The sequence below is a fragment of the Sitophilus oryzae genome, unplaced genomic scaffold (assembly GCF_002938485.1).
Source record: "Sitophilus oryzae breed Bouriz unplaced genomic scaffold, Soryzae_2.0 scaffold_1604_pilon_pilon, whole genome shotgun sequence".
In the NCBI taxonomy this organism is placed as follows: Eukaryota; Metazoa; Arthropoda; class Insecta; order Coleoptera; family Curculionidae; genus Sitophilus; species Sitophilus oryzae.
The window spans coordinates 900,626-922,386 of NW_022146286.1; the positions used below are offsets into that span (position 1 = coordinate 900,626).

The 21,761-nt window shown below is 33.3% G+C and overlaps 2 protein-coding genes across 2 annotated transcripts in view; one reads left to right on the forward strand and one right to left on the reverse strand.

Annotated features, from left to right (window-relative positions):
• LOC115879988 (flotillin-2) overlaps positions 1-21,761 on the forward strand; it is a 398,348-nt gene that overhangs the window by 244,579 nt on the left and 132,008 nt on the right. The gene's annotated exons all lie outside the window — the stretch shown is intronic.
• Positions 1-21,761, reverse strand: part of LOC115879979 (glucose dehydrogenase [FAD, quinone]) — a 52,242-nt gene that overhangs the window by 21,971 nt on the left and 8,510 nt on the right. Inside the window, exons 2-4 of the mRNA XM_030897052.1 lie at positions 7,513-8,073; positions 2,823-3,022; positions 565-699 (exon numbers count right to left, since the gene is read on the reverse strand). Coding sequence (XP_030752912.1) covers positions 565-699; positions 2,823-3,022; positions 7,513-7,659 — 482 coding nt within the window. The 5' untranslated portion in view covers positions 7,660-8,073. The remainder of the gene's footprint in view (positions 1-564; positions 700-2,822; positions 3,023-7,512; positions 8,074-21,761) is intronic.

The following is a 21,761-nucleotide window of genomic DNA, read 5'->3' on the forward strand; positions in this document are numbered from 1 at the left end:
TTGGCTATAACTCTGTAATTTTTCGAAAAAAAAAACATATTATAGCTTATATCGCTGAAAAGCTTAAAAAATGGCGCTTTTTATGAAGTCATGGCCAGCTATGGTTTCCATTTAAAAAAACATGTTTGTGTCATATCTCAAAAATGACAGGCTTTAGAAAAAAACGGAGGACACAGTCTCATTAAGGATGTGATTATCTACAACTTTTATCTGAAAACTTTTTGTCTAAAATACCTTATAATGGAATTAGCCACAATTTTTAAAATAGCCAAAATTTGTTTTTTTCGAAATATCTAGTAAGCCATGAACTTTTTAAAAAATCGCAAAAAATTTAGGCGCATATTTATGACCCCACAAAACTGAAATTCTTTCCCCATTTAACCGACTCTCTATCTTCGGTAGTTTCCGAGATACCCATAGAGAACATCGTAGGAAACTCACCCTGTATATGTTCGTGACTATGTTTAATAGAATTTTTCCAACATTTTTCGTATCTATTTTTTTTTAAGGAATCTAGTTAATATTTTATCAAAATATCTACAATTATCAAAATATCTACAATACCTATCAAAATCTCTTCTATTGCCTCTAACGTACAACATAGTATTTAATACACTTGATCCTCCTAGAACTTTTCCTCTTGTCCAACTGCATCTGTTTTCTACCATGGCTTGGCAAGCTGTTGGTTGAGGTTCAGTTCTGAAACGATGAATTAGTTTAATTTTAGAAATTACTCGGTGTTGAAAGAATATATTAGGTTTGTTCCAACCAGCCTTTCGGGATCGTTTCGAAATCGTACTCGAATCGGTTTTCTTGCACTTTGTTAGCATGCGCGGACTTCGAATAGTTTCGTGATGGTGCAAAAAGTATCCACGTTGGAACGCTTTATGGATTGTTTTCGGAACTGCCAAAAGTGTCAAGCGTGCGTGTATCGATCGGTTTTTGTTTTTGTTCGAGGAAACAAGAAAATACGATTAAAGCTTACCTAAATATTGTTCATTTTTCACCCTTTCACTAGGCAGCAACTCCAAATTGTCACTATCTGAAGTGGAGGTAAAGAAATCAGTCATACCATCGTCCCTCATCCTTAATTATTATATATTCTATAGATATATTATGAAAGTGTACAATTTAAAATTTCCGAACGATTTACTCCACACAAACTTACAAGCAAAAATATAACGCACACGTATTCGAATTCGTAAAAAATAACCACGACAGAAGCATCAGCCGGACGCCGCCGGACCAGAATCAGCTATTAAAAATCGATAATCCCTGCCAATATGCTTTAATGCGCAAGTCAACCAACCCAAACAGTTCTCAATTTGGACCATGTACCGAAATTACCGTTCTAAAATCGTAACTAAACGATCCCAAGGTAGGTTGGTACGCAAATAGGATCGTCCGATAACCGTCAAATCTCGGTTGGAACACATTTGAATTACTGCGCACGAGCGTGATCGTTCGGTGACAGTTCTGCGGCGGGTTGGAACAAACCTATTGAGTTCTACAGTGTCCCCAAAAAAAGTTTTGTTTTTTTTGTAATGGATACCTATACCGGGTGCGTCTCAAAAGTGGCTCACTCCTATAACTTTTTTAATTTTTTTAGATAAAAAAAACGTTATTTTGTATGACTTTTGGTCACTTCCTGTTTCACCGGAAATTACTACAACTTTTGATTTTGAAATGACACCCTCGGTGTATTTTTACTTTATCAGATAGAAAATGGCACTCTGAATAGAATGATATATCATATGCCAACTTTTGACATTTTTGCTTACAAAAAAATCATATTTTAAATTTCTATCTAGAGTGCCATGGCCCATGGTTGTGTTAAAAATACTAATTTTTAATCAAGGAGCCTTGGAAAAATAGTTTTGATCATCTATTGTTTTTCGTGTCTTGTCCTGGCCGGTTAAAAGATGCCGAAATCGTTTTTTTAATCATATCTCAATTTTTCAAATGAAACAAGGGTGGCTCGTTTGCATATTTGGAAAAAGCATTTTTTACGAATAATTTGGTACCGCAATCCTACGATACTTGGTATTTCGAGCCAAATTGTCGTTGTAAACCGTATGTTACAATTTCAAATAAACCAGATGAGAAAATGTCAAAAGTTGACATGTGATATGTCATTCTATTCAAAGTGTCATTTTCTATCGAATAAAGTGAAAAAATACCGAGGTACCATTTAAAAATCAAAAGTTGTAGTCATTTCCGGTGAAACGGGAAGTGACCAAAAACAATTGAATACGTTAATCCTAATTTATGTCATATATATTAACATACCTAATCTCGTTTTTAAGTATCTGAAAAAATAAAAACAACAGAAAGCAACTCAACAATGCATTCTTGTTGAGACAAATAAATGTCTTTGAAAATTGTAAACAAAATATTACGCGAAAATTTTTCTCGGTCTAATTCCATTTTTCGACTAACTCGTCAACTACAAAAATTCAGTTTAGATACAGCTTTAAACTAAGCGGTCTAAAGCATTAAGTTAACTAAACATGACAGTTATTTTGACATTTGATATATGTATGTTGACAGCCTACTATGTTCCAATATGCAAAATATAAAAGACAACCCTCTTATAACTAAAACTAATTTGTGAACAGACTTTGTATATTAACATTTATTTTTAATTTCAGGTAAGCCAAAGTATTTTGCAACTGCAACAAATAATGAGACGTAGAAGAATTATTCCGTGTTCAAGTAAGTACCTAATATAGAAACTTTTCCTGATTTCCTAACTTCGATTTCGCTGGGAAATACGCTACGTAGATCACGGCATATAATTTTATTATCAGTTTAAGACTCACTTGTAACCCCAATCCAATTTGCTCTTGTGCAAGTACAAACTGAGGATTGGCACGTCCGATATTTCAGTTTCATGGCCTCCCGCCTCGAGTAGAAGCACTTTCCACTGCGGTACTTCGGACAGTCGGTTAGCGAGGACCGATCCGGCAGAACCAGCACCGATCACCACGAAGTCGTACGATGGATCTGGGTCTCTGTCGACCTAAAACAGGGAAATTATTAAATTAAAATACACTTACCCGCAAAAAAAACGGCCACTAAAAACTAGTCCCACTTTCAAAGTTCGATTTCTCGCGAACCGCTCATTAAATTTTGATGATTTTTTTAAAACTGTAAATTAATTCCTTCTTAACGGATGCTACGTCAGAAATTTTTATTCCGAATTTATTTTGAGCATATGCAGGGCACAACAATAACACGAAGCAGCTGTAGTAGCTATTGCTAAATCAAATCACATTGTAGCCTCATCTTTTGTGAGCATTTTGTTTTTTTAATCACGACCTTTGAATAAGAAGACTAAGGAAGGAGCATAATGCTATCCATGTATTCATGCATGGTGGGCGGAAAAAGCACCATAAAAGCACTCTAGGGTGGGGATCCTTGACAGTTCTGTTTGACGATTCATTTGACACATTTGAATTTGATTTGAAATTTTGTGGATTTGTCAGTCTTTACGGAGCTTATTTTATGTTATTTATTATTTATTCTACTATTGATAGTTGTATAAAGGTAGTAAATCTAGATGGAAATTGTGGCAGAACTTAAATTAACAGTGACACTATGGCGATTTATCAAAAAAGACTATAAAATAGTTGGTTGTGTAGCGTTCGGTAGATCTCGGCAAAAATTGAGTGAAATAATGGAACAACTTTTTGCTAGTAAGGGACTATATAATATACATACGTTTAGTAAACCGATCATTTATGAAATTCACTTAAATTAACTAAATTATATATTTTTCTTGCATTTTAGCTTTTATTTATTACTTGTCAAAGATTAGATGTCAAAGAATTTAGATACGTTAATTTGACTTGCTTCAGTAGCGTATCGGATGTTTGTGTTAATAAATACTTATTATAACTTATCTATTTTTATTAGAATTATATATTTTTATAACAATTTTAATAACTACCAACATTTATTCACGCCGTAAAATAAAACAACAAATTATTGAGTCTATCCCACGTCTACCCTACATCATAGTTTCACATTTTTTAAATAAAATTAGAACGACACTGATAAACCGGAATTTAAGTCGGCCATATTTGAGGCCCATCGCGGTGTACCTAAGATTTTTGATATGCTCCTTCCTTAGTCTTCTTATTCAAAGATCACGACATTATCTCTGTTTGTATTGGAGATACGCTGCTTTAAAACGAACGTCTGGGAAAAATGCTTCGCAGATACAACAACGGGTACAACGGGTTTCGGGAATTTATTCCCATCATCAAGCCGACTTTTTTTGGATCCTTTGATCTGAAGATCATCATAAATCGAAGGATCCAGCAAAGTAGGACGTAGAGGTGGACAAAGATTGAACGAGTCGTTCATTTGAACGAGTATTAAAAATGAATCGTAAGATTCGATTCATTGCTTGGAATACGATTCGTTCAATTGAATCGTAGCCAGCACTGATCAGTAAGATTTGAACGATGAGCCGTAAAAAAGAGTCGTGATAATTGAATCGGATCACAATGCGATCGTTGGTTCAAAGAGTCGTGAGAATGACTCATTGCTTACAATAAGGTTCGTTGAATTGAATCGTGACCAGCACGGATCCATAAGATTTGAACGATGAACCGTAAAAAAGAGTCGTGAGAATTGAATCGGATCACAATGCGATCGTTCGTTCAAAGAGTCGTGAGAATTGATTCATTGCTTACAATACGGTTCGTTGAATTGAATCGTGGCCAGCACGGATCCATAAGGTTTGAACGATGAGCCGTAAAAAAGAGTCGTGAGAATTGAATCGGATCACAATGTGATCGTTGGTTCAAAGAGTCGTGAAAATGACTCATTGCTTACAATAAGGTTCGTTGAATTGAATCGTGACCAGCACGGATCCATAAGATTTGAACGATGAGCCTTAAAAAAGAGTCGTAAGAATTGAATCGGATCACAATGCGATCGTTGGTTCAAAGAGTCGTGAGAATGACTCATTGCTTACAATAAGGTTCGTTGAATTGAATCGTGACCAGCACGGATCCATAAGATTTGAACGATGAACCGTAAAAAAGAGTCGTGAGAATTGAATCGGATCACAATGCGATCGTTCGTTCAAAGAGTCGTGAGAATTGATTCATTGCTTACAATACGGTTCGTTGAATTGAATCGTGGCCAGCACGGATCCATAAGGTTTGAACGATGAGCCGTAAAAAAGAGTCGTGAGAATTGAATCGGATCACAATGTGATCGTTGGTTCAAAGAGTCGTGAAAATGACTCATTGCTTACAATAAGGTTCGTTGAATTGAATCGTGACCAGCACGGATCCATAAGATTTGAACGATGAGCCTTAAAAAAGAGTCGTAAGAATTGAATCGGATCACAATGCGATCGTTGGTTCAAAGAGTCGTGAGAATGACTTATTGCTTACAATAAGGTTCGTTGAATTGAATCGTGACCAGCACGGATCGATAAGATTTAAACGATGAGCCGTAAAAAAGAGTCGTGATAATTGAATCGGATCACAATGCGATCGTTCGTTCAAAGAGTCATGAGAATTGATTAATTGCTTACAATACGGTTCGTTGAATTGAATCGTGGCCAGCACGGATCCATAAGGTTTGAACTATGAGCCGTAAAAAAGAGTCGTGAGAATTGAATCGGATCACAATGCGATCGTTCGTTTCTACAACGCGGCGGGCGTGATAAAAGCATGAGTCAGGCACCAATATTTAGACAACAAAAGCCCTAAACAAGCATCATGGGCATAAAATGCAAACGACAAAAAAGTTATTTACAAGAAAAAAACTTATTTATACTGTGTTTAGTCCCGTACTAAGCACACAGTATAAATAAGTTTTTTTCTGTAAGGTATCTGTCATCATATAAGTATCTGTAAGGTATTTAATGTTCACGTTAGTATTTTTGTTAAAATAATATATTACCGACTATAAACCATTAAATTAATGTCGGACTAAAAGACGAAATCGTGTTTTTATGCAACTCCAAATAAATATTGTTGGTCTCTGCTCAATATGATAAAAAAAGGAGTCAGCGAGGGTTATAAAATATAGATCGCTGTCATTTTATATGTAAAATTATATGGGGAATGTCATCGATGTTCATTTCCAAGCCAACTGGACGCCATTTTTTCTTTTCGATCATGCGATTGACTTGCGATTGTCTACGATTTATTATGATTATTAAATCAGAATTAATATATGGCTCTAAAAATATTAAATTGGTATTAAGAAGTCTTTAATAAATAGTTTATATATGAATTGGATTGATAATTTAATATTATTGGTAAAATAAAAAATCAATCCAATTGCGCCAGTGCCAGAAAGTGTTAAAAAACAAATGAAAGAACTGTATATTTCTTTTTCTTGTCCCTTAAGTAATTATCCGGCCAAATTATCGCCTGTAGTGCTAGTTAGATTCTTGTTTTTATGAAATATAAATTATGCATGTGGTTCGTTAAAATGAACGAATCATAGGAGCCGATTCAATATGAGAAAATGAATCGTGTGATTCGATTCAAAGAATCATAATGCCCATCACTAGTAGGATGGTTGTTTACTTCGGACAGAATGAACTTAATGCAGAAATTAGTACACTTTTAGGGGTCAAAGCTTTTTTACTTACCTGTATACTATTTTTATTTTGTATAGAACCCTACTTTGCTTGATCTCCATCTACGGTTACGTAGATGAAGCAAGCTTATAAGTTGTTCACATTTCAGCCGTTATTTAAAAAAATATTATAAATAAAAGAACTGTTGTGTGAAAATATTAAAGAGAGTGTAAACAGAATGCCGGATGACCGATTAGCGAAAATTGCTAAGGAAACACGTCCTAACACACCTCGACAGCTTGGATGACACGACCACTTATAAAATGGTATGAAAGCTGGTCTTCATCATCCCAACTGTTCATAGGGCATTTTTCACGAAAACACAGGACTTGGTTCTAATCTACAAAGAAGGAGAAGAAGAAGAAAAAACACGCTATTGGGCTAATTTTTGGAAAGAAATTAACGTTTTCTAGAGTTTCCGAGATTTTAAATTTTGGCAATATTTGGTTTCTGAGAGGGAACTGTGATGCCTATACGGGAATATATTTAAGGAAAGTGATGGAGGGTTTTAAATTTTAAATAAGTGTAATCTTGAGGAAAACAATATATTTGTCGAAACGTCGACCAATCCTAAATAAACAAAACCAGAATTTTGTTTTTACCCAGATCCAACAAATAAAAAACAAATTTAACTATTTTGGAGTCACTAAAACTACGATATATAAAAGGATTACAGTACATTCAGGCTGAGAGCGTCGAGCGTCGCGTCCGCCCCATTGAACTCGAACCCCGACGCTCGGCGGACGCTAGCGCAACGCCAAACGCGACGCTGTCTGCCTGAACAGTCTAATTTAAGTTAAGTGAATTGATTCCATTTCGACACGCGGACGCGACGCTCGACGCTCTGAATGTACCTTTAATGTTTAACTGTTATAACTATTACGTAAAAAACTTACCGGTCGATTTTCGGGATCAAATTGATCATAGTGGAAATATGTAATTGCTGCTATCAGGAATGGCAACACTGCAATTTTTCCCGCTCCAATTAGTGCTACACCCGTCTTAATTGCTGCAGCAATCGAGGGAAGAGCTATCACAGCCATCTCAAAAATACGGCTATTTTATTTAACTGTCTTATTTTGAGCAAGATATTATGACTTTAATTTTGACTAGATAATTTGGTATTGGTTTATGTCGTTTACTGTTGTGGCACTAAATTTTATTATATTATCTCGTTTAATGTAAATCTATGTATTAATAGTTGTAATAAATAGGTAAATTTCTTTGACTAGTATTAAGAAATATGCGTAGAACTTAAATATGGCAGTTATAAAATAAATTGGGTCTTAATTAATCTAGATACATTGAAAATCTTTGGTAATTATTAGTTTAGATTTTGTAGTTTTATTAAACTAATTGCCTAAAGTCTATTGTATTTGTTATGTGTTTATGAAGATGTAGCTTTAAATTTGCTCTTCGATTTTCCTTAAATTGTCCTTCCATGGTCCTGACAAGCCCTGAAAAAAACAACGTGTGTACTAAATATAAAACTTTGCACGCAAAATCATTGCCGTTTTTATAACATAGAGTTTTTACGTATACTAAGTTTGAAAATGAAAATTTCCATCTGTCAATTATACGAGGGAAAACAAAATGTTGATATTTTGGTGAAAGTTTGAAACACCCTGTGGAATATGTTAACAAAACAAGGAATTTAATAATTATTTTATCATCTAGGTACGTCTTTTCTCGATAGTTTGTTTTTTGGCTCATCTCATTAGCTTTATTTTTTGATTGCAGATATTTACAGCTTTTGAATAAGACAGTAACGATTTACAGCAATTTTAGCAGGGTTGGAAAAAATCATAATTTTTTAAAAAAATAAAAAAAAATCAGTTTTTTTTATTTAAATCAGATTTTTTTGATTTAAATATGATTTTTTTGATTTTAATCGAAAACATTTAAATTGGATTTTTAAACAATTAAGACTTATTTGCATTTAAAGTCCTATCCTAAATGGCTAAATCTTCATAACTCTACCAGATACGTTAACAATTCTACAGCGCGTTGTCATTTTCCTACATCGCTCACCAATATATTCCCCTAAAAAAGTCGCTCGTTCCATATCAAAAGGATTTCTTTTCAACTGTCACAAGAGTGTTAATTTTTGTCATTTCAACGCGTAGGCATAAAAGTAAAGCACTTTTACGCCTAAGCATAAAAGTACAAAAATATATTATTAAACTGATATTAAGCGTTAATTTAAACGAGTGTACAAATATTTATTGTAAAGTATTTTAAAAAAGTTGATTTTTTGATTTGAATCACATGATTAAAATTAAAAAAATCCCTTGATTTAAATCATGATTTAAAATCATTTGCAAATCATGCCAACCCTGAATTTTAGCTTTGATTTTGGGTCCTCATCAACACACTTATAAAAATAGTATTTATTAGCAAAGCAAAACCTCTGAAGGCGGGTAAGGGGACAAATAACTCACAAAATCACACACATAAACTCACACACTCTAACTCATTGTGAGTTATTTGTCCCCCTTACCCGCCTTCAGAGGTTTTGCTTTGATAATATGTACTCACACAGGTTTAGAGAACGTTTAGTTATTATTGTTTGTATTTATTGTTTTTTTCTACGCACGCTAAAGTCAATCTGAAAGTGACGTTTTTTCACACACCGTGCGCAAATTTTGTAGTGTGCAATTTTTGTGTTCAACGCTTACTCTTAGTGCACACAACATGTGTCAATTTCTAACCTTTTTAACCTCCAATATTTAAGTGAAACCATATACATATAACTATATACAGGGTGTTTCAGAACAAATGCGAAAAACTTCAGGGAGTGATTCCTTGTTAAAAATAAAGGGTAGTTTGCTTTATAAACGTTGGGTCAAAAGTCAATCATTAGGGAGATATCGCAGTACAAAGATGGCGGAAAAACAATGTTTTTATTTTTTATCTTGAAAACGAAAAGAGATAGACTAATGAAATTTTATGGAAGCATTACTGTTATGAAAACACACTTTCTGGTAATTTTTCACTTTTTAAAATGAGTGGAAGGGGTTGAAATAAACTACCCCTATCATTCTTGTTAACGAAATTTAAAGAAAAATCGTATCAAACACATGCAAAAAAGTAATTGGATAGTTCAGTTTATTTAGAAACTTTTTTATCTCTTGCGTTTTTTTGATAAAACTCACCGATTTGAAATTAAAAAATAAAATGTCAAGCATTACATGTCAGGGCAGAAAACATTTTTAGATAAAGAAAAAAGGCTTCGGAATAATTAATTGATCGTAAGATAATAACGTATTGCAGTAGAGTATGTCAAATTAAATAATATTAGAAACATCCTAAAAGTGACAGCGGTCGACTAGATTTTTTCCTAAGAAAATTACAGCAGCCAACTAGATTCTTTATCTAAAAAATGTTTTTTGTCCTGACACGTAATGCTTTACATTTTATTTTTTAATTTCAAATCGGTGACTTTTATCAAAAAACACAAGAGATAAAAAGTTTCTAAATCAACTAAACTATCTAAATTAATGCATCTTGCATGTGTTTGATAAGATTTTTCTTTAAATTTCGTTAACAAGAATGATAGGGGTAGTTTATTTCAACCCCTTCCACTCATTTTAAAAAAGTAAAAAATTACCAGAAAGTGTGTTTTTATAACAGTAATGCTTCTATAAAATTTCATTAGTCTATCGCTTTTCGTTTTCAAGATAAAAAATAAAAACATTATTTTTCCGCCATCTTTGTTCCGCGATATCTCCCTAATGGTTGACTTTTGACCCAACATTTATAAAGCAAACTACCTTTTATTTTTAACAAGGAATCACCCCCTGAAGTTTTTCGCATTTGTTTTGAAACACCCTGTATACTCAGTGTTCCCTATTTAACCCCGTGTGCTGTTTCCGTGCCGTAAGAAAAAGACAACATAACTCAGCTCCATATTAATGCTGCATAAGTCTATTTCACCCGGATATCGATTGAACTGCGATTGCGCCAAACTCCGATTGATTGTAGTTTTAGTTCTGTTTGGATTACTTTTTATTTGTACGTGTAAAAGAGTGATTTTGTTTAGTTTATTGTTTCCAACTATTTTTTGATATTTTTCCAACTCCATGATAATGTGTTATAAATAATAAAATTATAAATAAAATTGAAGGTTAGGTGAAATGTCAGTCAACCACTTCCCTTTAAAAACACGGACCAATGAAAACTTCTTCAGGTAAGGCATGCGCAATTAAGTGACTATCCGGGTGAAATAGACTTATGCAGAATTCCATATTTCTCTTTCACTGTTTGGGCTTCACTTTTTAGAGATTAGGCTGAGTATATAAAGTTATATGTATATGGGTGAAACGCCAAACACAACGCAGCCGTCAGAAAAGTGTCATCATTACATCGCAAATTATTCCACAAAACTGGCAAAAACTGAGTCAGTCTGCTGCTAATTTGTAGTCGTAGAAAAAATAGCGTAAAAAACTCGTTCAAAAACTTCTTTGTACACTCGTTCGACTTATGGCTCTTGCCTGCGGCTCGAGCCAACAAACTGTCGAACTCATGTGCAAAACGCCGTTTTCGAAACTCGTTGTTTAATATACTATTGTGTATTTATTGTTTTTGTGTCTGTCATTGAAAAGTCACAATATCGTTGTTTATTGATGTTTACTCTAGTAGGGATGATTTTAAGTTCTGAAGTACTAGCTCTTGAGCTATTGCTGCTTTAATTGATCATGGTAGAGATCAAGTTTTGGAGTTAACCATATCAGCTAGAGTAACTGCCCAACAGACAATAATAATATGATTTTTCAAAGTCAGTAACATTACATAAATCATAAATGCTATTTTATAGGTCTGTTGACTAGGGCCAAAAGCAAAGGCACGGTTTTATTGTAAAAAAATACGAAAAAATGTTAGTGTCTTCTTCAAAAGCGAATATCTCAAAAAGAAATTATTGAGATGAATCAAAAAACAAATTATCGAGAAAAGGTACACCTAGATGGTAATATTATTCTTAAATTCCTTGCTTCGTTAACGGTACTCCACAGGGTGTTTCAAGCTTTCACCAAAACATGAACATTTTGTTTTCCCTCGTACAGATGCCAACTTTCATTTTTAATTTAGAAAGAGATACTAAAAAGTCAAATAATTTAGCTACAAATTGCTTAAAAAATCATCGAAATCGGTCCTCGAAAACACAATATGTAAAACTTTAAAATGCATGAAAATTTTAAGGTAGGTAGATCTCGGTCAAAAATTGAGAGAAATAAGGAAATAACTTTGCACAAGCAAGTAACTATGTAATATATGTTACGTGTATTAAAACAATCAATTATTATAAATTTCACTTAGAATTAACTAATTATATATGTTTTCTCGTATTTCCACTTTTATTTACTACTTATTCTTGTGATTAAATGCTGAAATATCATATAGGTACAACAAACGAAATCTCCGCTATTTTATCTGAAAATAAAAAAGTTATAGGGGTTTTGAAAAACACCCGGTATAGTACTATATTTTAAGCCGTGTTGAACGTGACTACAATGCATTTTGCAGTAGATTGAGGTTATGTTTGAAAACCTGGAAATGAAGAAAGCGCAAATTAATCAAATAGTGCAAGTTTTCCAATTTTTTTACTCTAAATGATTCACATTGATTTTACATTTCTCTCAAAGTCCACGACCGTACAAATTTATCATTCTGTCCAAAGTATACATATAGAAGTAACTCTGGGAAACACCAACTTTGAAAATACTTAATATTTGTTGTTTTTTGGAAAGTCGTTGGTCATTATTTATACACTACTTGTAATGAGGACGTGTTACATTTTGAATAATTAGTTTTAAATGGCGTTGGAATTTTTGTTTTTTGTATTGTCATACTTCCTATTAGTCAATCTGCAAATGAAAAAATCCAAATATATAATTATTTCTTATTTTCTTTTGGAATTTTTAAACCGGTTTAGTTTGACTCCGTTATTCATTGACACTAATTCTTAATAATTCTACCCAATTAGTATACTAAATATTACATAAGAATCTGATTTCACTTTTTACCTCATATATATTCTTTTGGAATTATTAGAGAATTACTTCATTTTTCGCAGTTATATATGTAGCATACATAATACATATTTTTTTTATTGATGTGATTCTATGATTTTCAATTTTTTTTTGATAGATTCTGTGTTTCTGGCATATGGACTTTTCTCAGACAACAGATTGAAATCAAATCTGTTTTTCTTAAAGCGGTCTACCTGTGCGTCTCAAAAATAGCTCACCCCTATAACTTTTTTATTTTTTTAGGCAAGAAAACGAGATTCGGAATGTTAGTATATGACATAAATTAGGATTGATTGACGTATTCAAATTTTTAAATGGCACCCTCGGTATTTTTTTACTTTATTCGATAGAAAATGACAGTCTGAATAGAATAACATATCATATACCTAGACATTTTCGCATATGGTTTATTTGAAATTATAAGTTGCAGTTCGTACAAAAATTTAACTTCAAATACCAAGTGTGTGGTATCAAATTATTAGTAAAAAAATGCTTTTTCCAAATATGCTAATGATCCACCCTCGTTCCATTTGAAAAAATTCAGATATAATTAAAAATACGATTGGACAAGACACTAAAAACATTAGACGATCAAATCTATTCTTCCAAGGCTTCTTAATTAAGAATTTTAGCGTTTTTAACATAATCAGGGCTCTCTAGATTGAATGTTAAAACACTGTTTTTTATAAAGTGAGAATAACAAAAGTTGGCTTATGATATGTCATTCTATTCAGAATGTCATTTTCTATCGAATAAAGTAAAAAATACCAAGAAATCAAAAGTTGTAGTAATTTCCGGTGAAACAGGAGGTGACCAGAAACAACTGAATGCGTCAATCAGTCCTAATTTATGTCATACCAGATCTCGTTTTTTTATCTGAAAAAATAAAAAAGTTATAGGGGGTGAGCCATTTTTGAGACGCACCGGGTATACACGGACCAATTCCATTGACTAACCTCCGCATTGCTGCTGTTATCTTCATGACCTGAAAGACCATTTGCATGGTCATTGTAGTCCTAATACTACTGCCCATTGTCGTCGGTAGATATGTCAATGCGACAATAATTAGAATGGTCATTGTCAGAAACTGTACTATGAGATTTGTCAGCTCAAAACCCTTGAACACCCCTTTTGAGGGATTGGACTGGATGATATACCAAGAATGTACAACACCTGTCTAGTATTGAGCTATAAAAAGGATAGGAAAAGAGAAACGTTTGCTCAGGTGGTAAAAAATCATATCATAACGTGGTATACTTAGGAGGAGTATTTGGACCGAAACCTAAATACCTACTCAGAACTAGTGGGCACCCACCTCATCATCATTCAGGCAGAAATCTACACTTTCGAAAGATGCGTACAACTTATCTTAAATATGAACTATCAAAAACAAGAAATATCCATTTTATCCGATAGCCAAGCAGCACTAAAAGCGATCAACTCAGTAATCATCAATTCGAAGTTGGTGAAAGAATGCATAGAGAAGCTGAACAAATTAGGCAAAGATAATACGATATACTTAAACAGCCGTTAAACGGTAGCCTACTAAAATGCCGTTAATAGATATTGTGACGTCGTTCATGTCGGCGGAAAGTAATGCCTAGCTTTAAGCATTTTGCAAGAGCACCTGTGGGTCAGTGGCTGAGGCTATCGCTTCGTAAGCGAATGGTCCGTGGTTCAAATCTCACGCCGACCAAGACTTCTTTATATTTTTTTTGCTTATAGCGTGATCTTATTGAATTTTTCACTCTTTTTGGTTGGATTGGTTTAGTTATTTGGCGGGTTGGTTAGCGTGGTTATTTGGAAGGAGTTAATTCATTGGTTAGTTGGTTATTTGGTGCGGTTGGTTAATTTTTACTAATTTATATTTGTTTTTTATATTTTTTATCAGTGTCGAGTTTAGTTGCTTTGGTTAAGTTGGTTATTTGGTGGGGTGGATAGCGTTGGTTAGTCCTTATAAAATTCCTAAATTTCATAAAGCCGTCAAGTGCGTCACATCAACGACGTCATACCTATTAACGGCATTTTAATAAGCTACCGTTTAACGGCAGTTTAAGTACAGCCAAGATAATAACGTCCTATTCTGGGTACCAGCTCACCAAAGGATAGAAGGCAATGAAAAAGCAAACGATCTAGCTAGAGAGTGAGCGAACACTCCACTAACTGGACCAGAACCGTTCTTCTTCCCAAGTGGAAACCAACTTAAAGCGGAACTCAAGAACCTGGAAAACTCCATCCGTAACCAGGAATGGGAATTCTCCAACGGTGTAAGACACTAGAAGAAATTTCTCAGAACTTACGGGCGAGAAAATCAAGGATTTTCCTTGATTTAAGTAAGAACAATCTTCGGATTGTCACGCGGTTTTTAACAGGACGTTGTCCCCAACGAACACCTAAGTAGATTGAAGCTAAGAAACAACGGCGAATGCAGATTCTCTGGGGAAAATGGGGAAACACCAGAACACCTCATCACTGAGTGCGCCGAGACAACGACCATTCGTGCCATAAACTGATATCTGAGATGGAGAACTAGCCTCTGTGAAGCCTTCTCAGATATTGACTCTTGTCAAAGCCCTGAGATCATTTGAATCAATTTCAATGCTTTTAAAATTTCTGGAATGATAATATGAATGATATTGAAATTTGAATTTTCAACCATCTTTTTTATGCATTTTGCAGAGGTAAAATCAATTTGATTTAATAGCATGTATAAATACGGATTTATGTAAATTCATTCCCATACCATATTTGTTCTAATCAAAGCTGGGCTGAATTTGCATATTTTTTAACCTAGTTACTTGTTTATTGATTACGTGTAAATTCGAATGTAGGGGTCATTAAATACAGAATTAAAGTGTTTCTTTTCAGGTTGTCACCTTGAAAGTACGCTACATAGTACTATTATAATAATATTGAATTTTTATTCTGAAACCAAAGCTGGGAATAAAATATTTTCTTAGAATAATAACCTTTGTGGTGGGAAATACCCCTGAAACGTTGAGCATTTTTATTTGATTAGGCAAATGTGTTTATTAATAAATTATCGCTGCAAAATTTAAAACACCAATTCGCCGCAATACATCGAAACACTTTACTTTTGCGCTGGAGGCGCGTTTCGTTAACCATCATGATTGAGATCTTTTCGAATTTTTATTTTTATTTTAATTTTTTTAGCAACGGCCTAGCTACGTTGAAACACCGGTTCCCATTAGAACACCGACGTTAAGCGACGTAAGGCGATACTGGTGGATGGACGGGTGGCCGGTTCGAAACTCTGTATCGTGCTGTTGTTCAAGGGAAAAGTGTAAAATCTTGATACACACTGCTCATTCACGCCGGTTCGAGGCCGGATGAGATCGGATATCTCGTGAGTAAGAGTTGATTTCATAGACTTAAAATAAAATATAGACTACACTATTTACATCTCAACGCGGACAGACAATATTTTTTGTACACATGTTTACTTCTGGGTACAGTCGACCGAGCCTTCCTCATCCAGCCTATGTTGTCACGTCTTTAATATTATCAATATTTTTTTTCTTGTTATACACATATATTGAGATATTAATACTACAGTTTAATAAAGTAGGTTTTAATATTCCAGAGATGTATTAAATAGTCCTTATACTACTAAATTATAAGTCGGATACTGTTTAAAAAGGATAAGTTCTTTACAATATGACAACACCGATTAGAGGCGAGGGAGCCTATTCATTCATTTATTACCTTGTAGTACGTGTCGCACGTGTGCGGTAAAGCTTTGTTGCCGCTATCTCCCCGGCTGTATTAACGCATTTTCTTAGCTTGTAGTGCTTAAGTGTTTATTTTATTGACTTTTTCTGTTCAAGAACTATAAAATATGGTTCGCCAGTGCCAAATTTGCAAGAAATTTGACTTAAATAATCCATTTAAGTCTTGAAACGACTTTTGACCGGTAGGCAACTCTCAATTTACCCATTGGGAGTCAGTGGCGTTGTTGTAGAAAGGCGCTTATTTAGATAATATTTTAGTAAAATGTAAAATCTGAATTTTTTCTCTTACATTACATTATTTACTTACTTACATTGTAACAAAATCATAATTATAACCCTGTTAATAATTAATAATGTTTTTATTAAAAATATATTCCGGTTTATTCTAAAATTATCTTCAGAATCTAAAATAACATACAAGAATTTTAAAATGATATTACATTATGAAACAATATTTTTTAATATACCGGGTCGTCTCAAAAGTGGCTCACCCCTATAACTTTTTTATTTTTTCAGGTAAAAAAAACAGATTTGTATGTTAGTAGGTATATGACATAAATTAGGATTTATTGACGTATTCAATTGTTTTTGGTCTCTTCCTGTTTCACCGAAATGATTACATCTTTTGATTTTTAAAGGCACCCTCGGTATATTGCTACTTTATTCGATAAAAAATGATCCTCTGAATAGAATGACATATCATATGTCAACTTTTGACATTGTCGCTTAAAAACAAATCCTATTTTAAATTTCAATCCAGGGTGCCATGGTGTTGTTAAAAACACTAAGTTTTAATCAAGGAGCCTTGGAAAAATAGTTTTGATCGTCTAATGGGTTTCGTGTCTTGTCTAGGCCGGTTAAAAGATGTACAAATCGTATTTTTAATCATACATATGTCAATTTTTTCAAATGGAACAAGGGTGACTCATTAGCATATTTGGAAAAAGCATTTTTTTATGAATATATTGATACCACACACTTGGTATTTCGAGTGAAATTGTCGTTATGAACCGCGTGTTACAATTACAATTAAACCATATGCGAGAATGTCAAAAGTTGACATATGATGTGTCATTCTATTCAGAGTGTCATTTTCTATCGAATAAAGTAGAAATATACCAAGGATGCCGTTTAAAAATTAAAAGTTATAGTCATTTCCGGTGAAACAGGAAGTGACCAAAAACAATTGAATGCGTCAATCAATCCTAATTTATGTCATGTACTAACATAATAAATCTTGTTTTTTTATTTGAAAATATAAAAAAATTATGGGGATGAGCCACTTTTGGGACGCACCCGGTATAATAAAGACAGTACCGAGTTAAATAAATGTAGTTTTCATTTTATCCACTTCCTATCACCTTCCTTGCTTCAATGGAACAGATTTATGTTTTCTCTAATTTACATAAGACATCACTTAACCAGAAAAAAATTACAACAATCATATTTTTTCTCTCCCTGTCGCCGATTCTATTATATCTGTGGAATAGATCCTGTTTTGATTAATATTAGGGGTTGTAAATGTTTGACTAAAATTAATAATTTATTATTAATTTCAAAAATTACGTAATTTCGATTTTAAAATTTCTTCTATAACGTGTATTTTATTATTTTTATCCTTTTTGGACTCTAAGACGTTTTTTCTAAACTTTTATTTAAAAAACCTGTCCTAAATCAAAGCCTAAATCTTAATAAAATATAAAAAAGTTTAAATACGATATATTTTTAATTTAATTATAGCTTCATTAAAATAAAACAATTACCCGGCTATGATACGGAGAGTTCAGGTGTACTTGAGAAACGAAAGACAGTGTTGTGTTTCTCGGTAGAGTCGTCAGGGAACGACCGTTACGACAGAGACAACCTATCTATCGCTCGTGTCGCACTCGTTATAACCTAAAACAATAACAAGACAGTGTCTGACCGCATGTTCCAGCTATTTATGAATGAGATGCTCAGTCTATATTTTATTTTAAGTCTATGGTTGATTTAGACACTTCCTAAGTCGGTAGGCCTTTTACCATGATATGGCCGAGGACCGCGGTTCGGATTCCGCGTAAACAAAGTAGGCCCCGTCCAGATTAGCCCTGGCAGCAAAAAGCAGACGTTAACTGAAATCTTTACTTTACTTTTTCGAATTTTATTCCTCTGCTGATGATGCACATAGTTAGCGAAACGCATGTCCCGTGCAAAAGTAAAGAGTTTTGCTGTATTGTGGTGTTTTAGTTGGCTGTTGTAACACCAAAGGTTCCAACCCCCAACCAAAATTTTCAAACGTAGATTTTTAAAGTGAAACTCGATTTAAATTAAATTTGGTATGTCGATAGATTGGACCAAGGCCAACTTGACGGTGTATCACTGTGACAATTAGTTTTGACGTAAGAAACGTCAAAAGTTGATGTCGTCCGATCGCGACCAAATGTTGTGGGTAGGCTATGTGAGCCATGGTGCACACGGTCCCACCCTGCAAAGTTGGATGCGACGCGTGACGTTTCGTTTGCATCTTCATCAGGGTGGGACTATGGATTTGATATTGAAGAAAAATGTGGGTCGATTTCGGCAAAATTGGAGACAGGCTACAGGATGACACCCTCGAAGGAGGCCTCTAGGGCCTCTAAGGACGAAATTATCAGGATTTTTCTTCAAGAATTGATTTTTTTAAATCACTAATTATATGAATGTTACTTTGTTTTGTCTATTTTAATAAAGCTATTTTCTCATTTTCTTTTTGATCTATGTAGCTGTATTTTATTAAGTATTTCCTTAGATTAAGTATCTCATTCTGATAAGCAATCCCTGAATCCCGGAATTATAGGTGCTAATCCCGGTATTGCAAAACTGTTTCCCGATCACGAAAATTGGAAAAGCTATATGCGCTATACAGGGTCCGGCAATAGTGTGTCGGGCTTCTATAGCTCCTAAAATAAAAAACTTGGGAATTTTGTTTAAGTGCAAACCTAAAGTATGTACGAGGATGTATTTCTGGAAAATATTTTAACTTCTATAGGGTGGCTCAAAAAAGTGTGAGTGGATCGGAATGATTTTTTTTAAATAGAACACCCTGAATGTTATTGCATTTTTCGCTTCCTTTCAGATCACTCTACGTAATCCTAAGACATGAGTAAATATATTTCGATAATTTCAGAGATATTAGTAAATAAATCAAAATTATATATTTTTCAGCCTTTCTTAAAAAAATTATTAATAATACAAGAACTGTCCTGAAATCAAAACTATATTAGATATTTACCTTAGATAGTCTGTACTTCCATTGCTATAAATATGGAAATCGTAAATCATACAGGATATTCAAAATTCTACGCCAAATTTTCTAAAATATAAAATATTTTTTCTTTGTTTTTTTTTTAATGGAACACCCTGTATATTATTTTTTCAATAGATGGAGAATTAAAAAATGAACATTTTTTGCGTTTAGAGTATTTCAAAATTTTTAACGCTATCGCAGATATTCCCGGTTTTGTATTTCATATGGCATTTTCCACAGTAAATTTTTATCAAAACCACCAGATTTTTCTCTTGCATATCATTGAAACCGCCATATGAAATAATACTGCGTGTATCCGGAAAACTATTAAAAATTTTGAAATACTTTAAAATTACAGTTGAAATACTTTAAATACAAAAAATGTTCTTTTGTTAATTCTCCATCAAATAAAAAAATAATATACAAGGTGTTCCATTTAAAAAAAAACGAAGAAAAATTTACCATTACCATATTTATAGCAAAGTAAGAACAGACCATCTAAAGTAAATATCTAATATAGTTTTGATTTCAGATCAGTTCTGGTATTTTCAATATACATATATTTTTGATTTATTTTTTAATATTTCTGAAATTATCGAAATAGATTTACTCATATCTTAGGATTATGTAACGTGATCTGAAAGGAAGCTAAAAATGCAATAATATACAGAGTGTTCTATTTAAAAAAAATCATCCAGATCCACTCACACTTCTTTGAGCCACCCTATAGAAGTTAAAATATTTGCCGGAAATACATACTTTATTCATACTTTAGGTTTGCACTTAAACAAAAGTTTTTTATTCTAGGAGCTACATATGCCCGACGCACTATTGCCGGACCCTGTATATCCCAATAACAAATGTTTGCCAAGTATACGAGTCGTCTGAGTCCGGCTTAAGATAATTCTAAAGTGAATAGAAAAACTGTTTGTTTACTATTATCGATTCTGATTAATAAAAGTCTTTGTAATCAAACAGAAAAGTTAGTAATTAATATCGAAATTTATGCCTTGTCATAATACTTAATTGTTTTGTGAACAATTACATTGAAAAGGCGGTTGTACTGTGTGTAGATGAATCAATCAGGGTGAATTATTCCAACAAACCAAGGATTAGTACGCTCCACGGCAAATAATTCCACAACCCTAATTCTTTGTCGAGTTTGATGTTCTATGACTTTTTTGTTTTTCCTCCAATTTCCATGATATTTTTGGAAACAAATGTGAATTATTATAATAATAAAGATACTTACAGTAAATCGATCTACAAACTGATAAAAAAATACGAGGGGTTACAACTTGGGTAAAAAATGTACATGACTGCAAAGAAGACTGCCTATGACTGCCATATAATTTTTATAGGCGACTGCCGCCAGATTGCCAATGACTGCCAAGAAAATGTACATGTAATTCCAATAGTGAGACACCCCTCGAAAAAATAATAAAAATCGTATTAAAAATAAAACAAGTTATAAATTATAAAATTTGACAAAAATTTTAGCGTGTCGAAATGTTTTGACTTGACTAATTTTGTACAGCCTAACTGTGAACTGTGAAGTGATATTAGTTTAGTTTTAATCATCTGCTGATGAGGCTAACACGGTTAGCGAAACGCGCGTCCAGTGCAAAAGTATAGTTTTTTGTTGTATTGTGGTGAATTAATGTTTTATTTTGCTGGTCTAACTAACCCGACTTTATTTTATTTATGTTTACTATGTTAGTAGATAAGAGTGGGTTTTAGAATGGTACAGTACGAAGGGAAATTGTTTACAATTGAGATCATAAGCTTAAATAAACTAATGTTACGTGCATTAGAAGTTTATAAAGAACTACAATATTTAGATCGAAGATTTTTTGCACATAATTGTTTTACAATAGGATCTATCGATTAAAAATATTTTCAATTCCGGATATACCGGAAGTCGACAGCAACTTTCTTATTTTAAATGGGCACCCCCATTTTTTATTACATATTTAAATTCTCTGCAAAATTTTATGAATTTTGATATTAAGGACTCTATATCTGAGATTACCTGTTTTTGAGAAAAAAAAATTTAAAACTTTTGTAGCAAAAAAGTGCCCGCCAAAAAATGTATACCG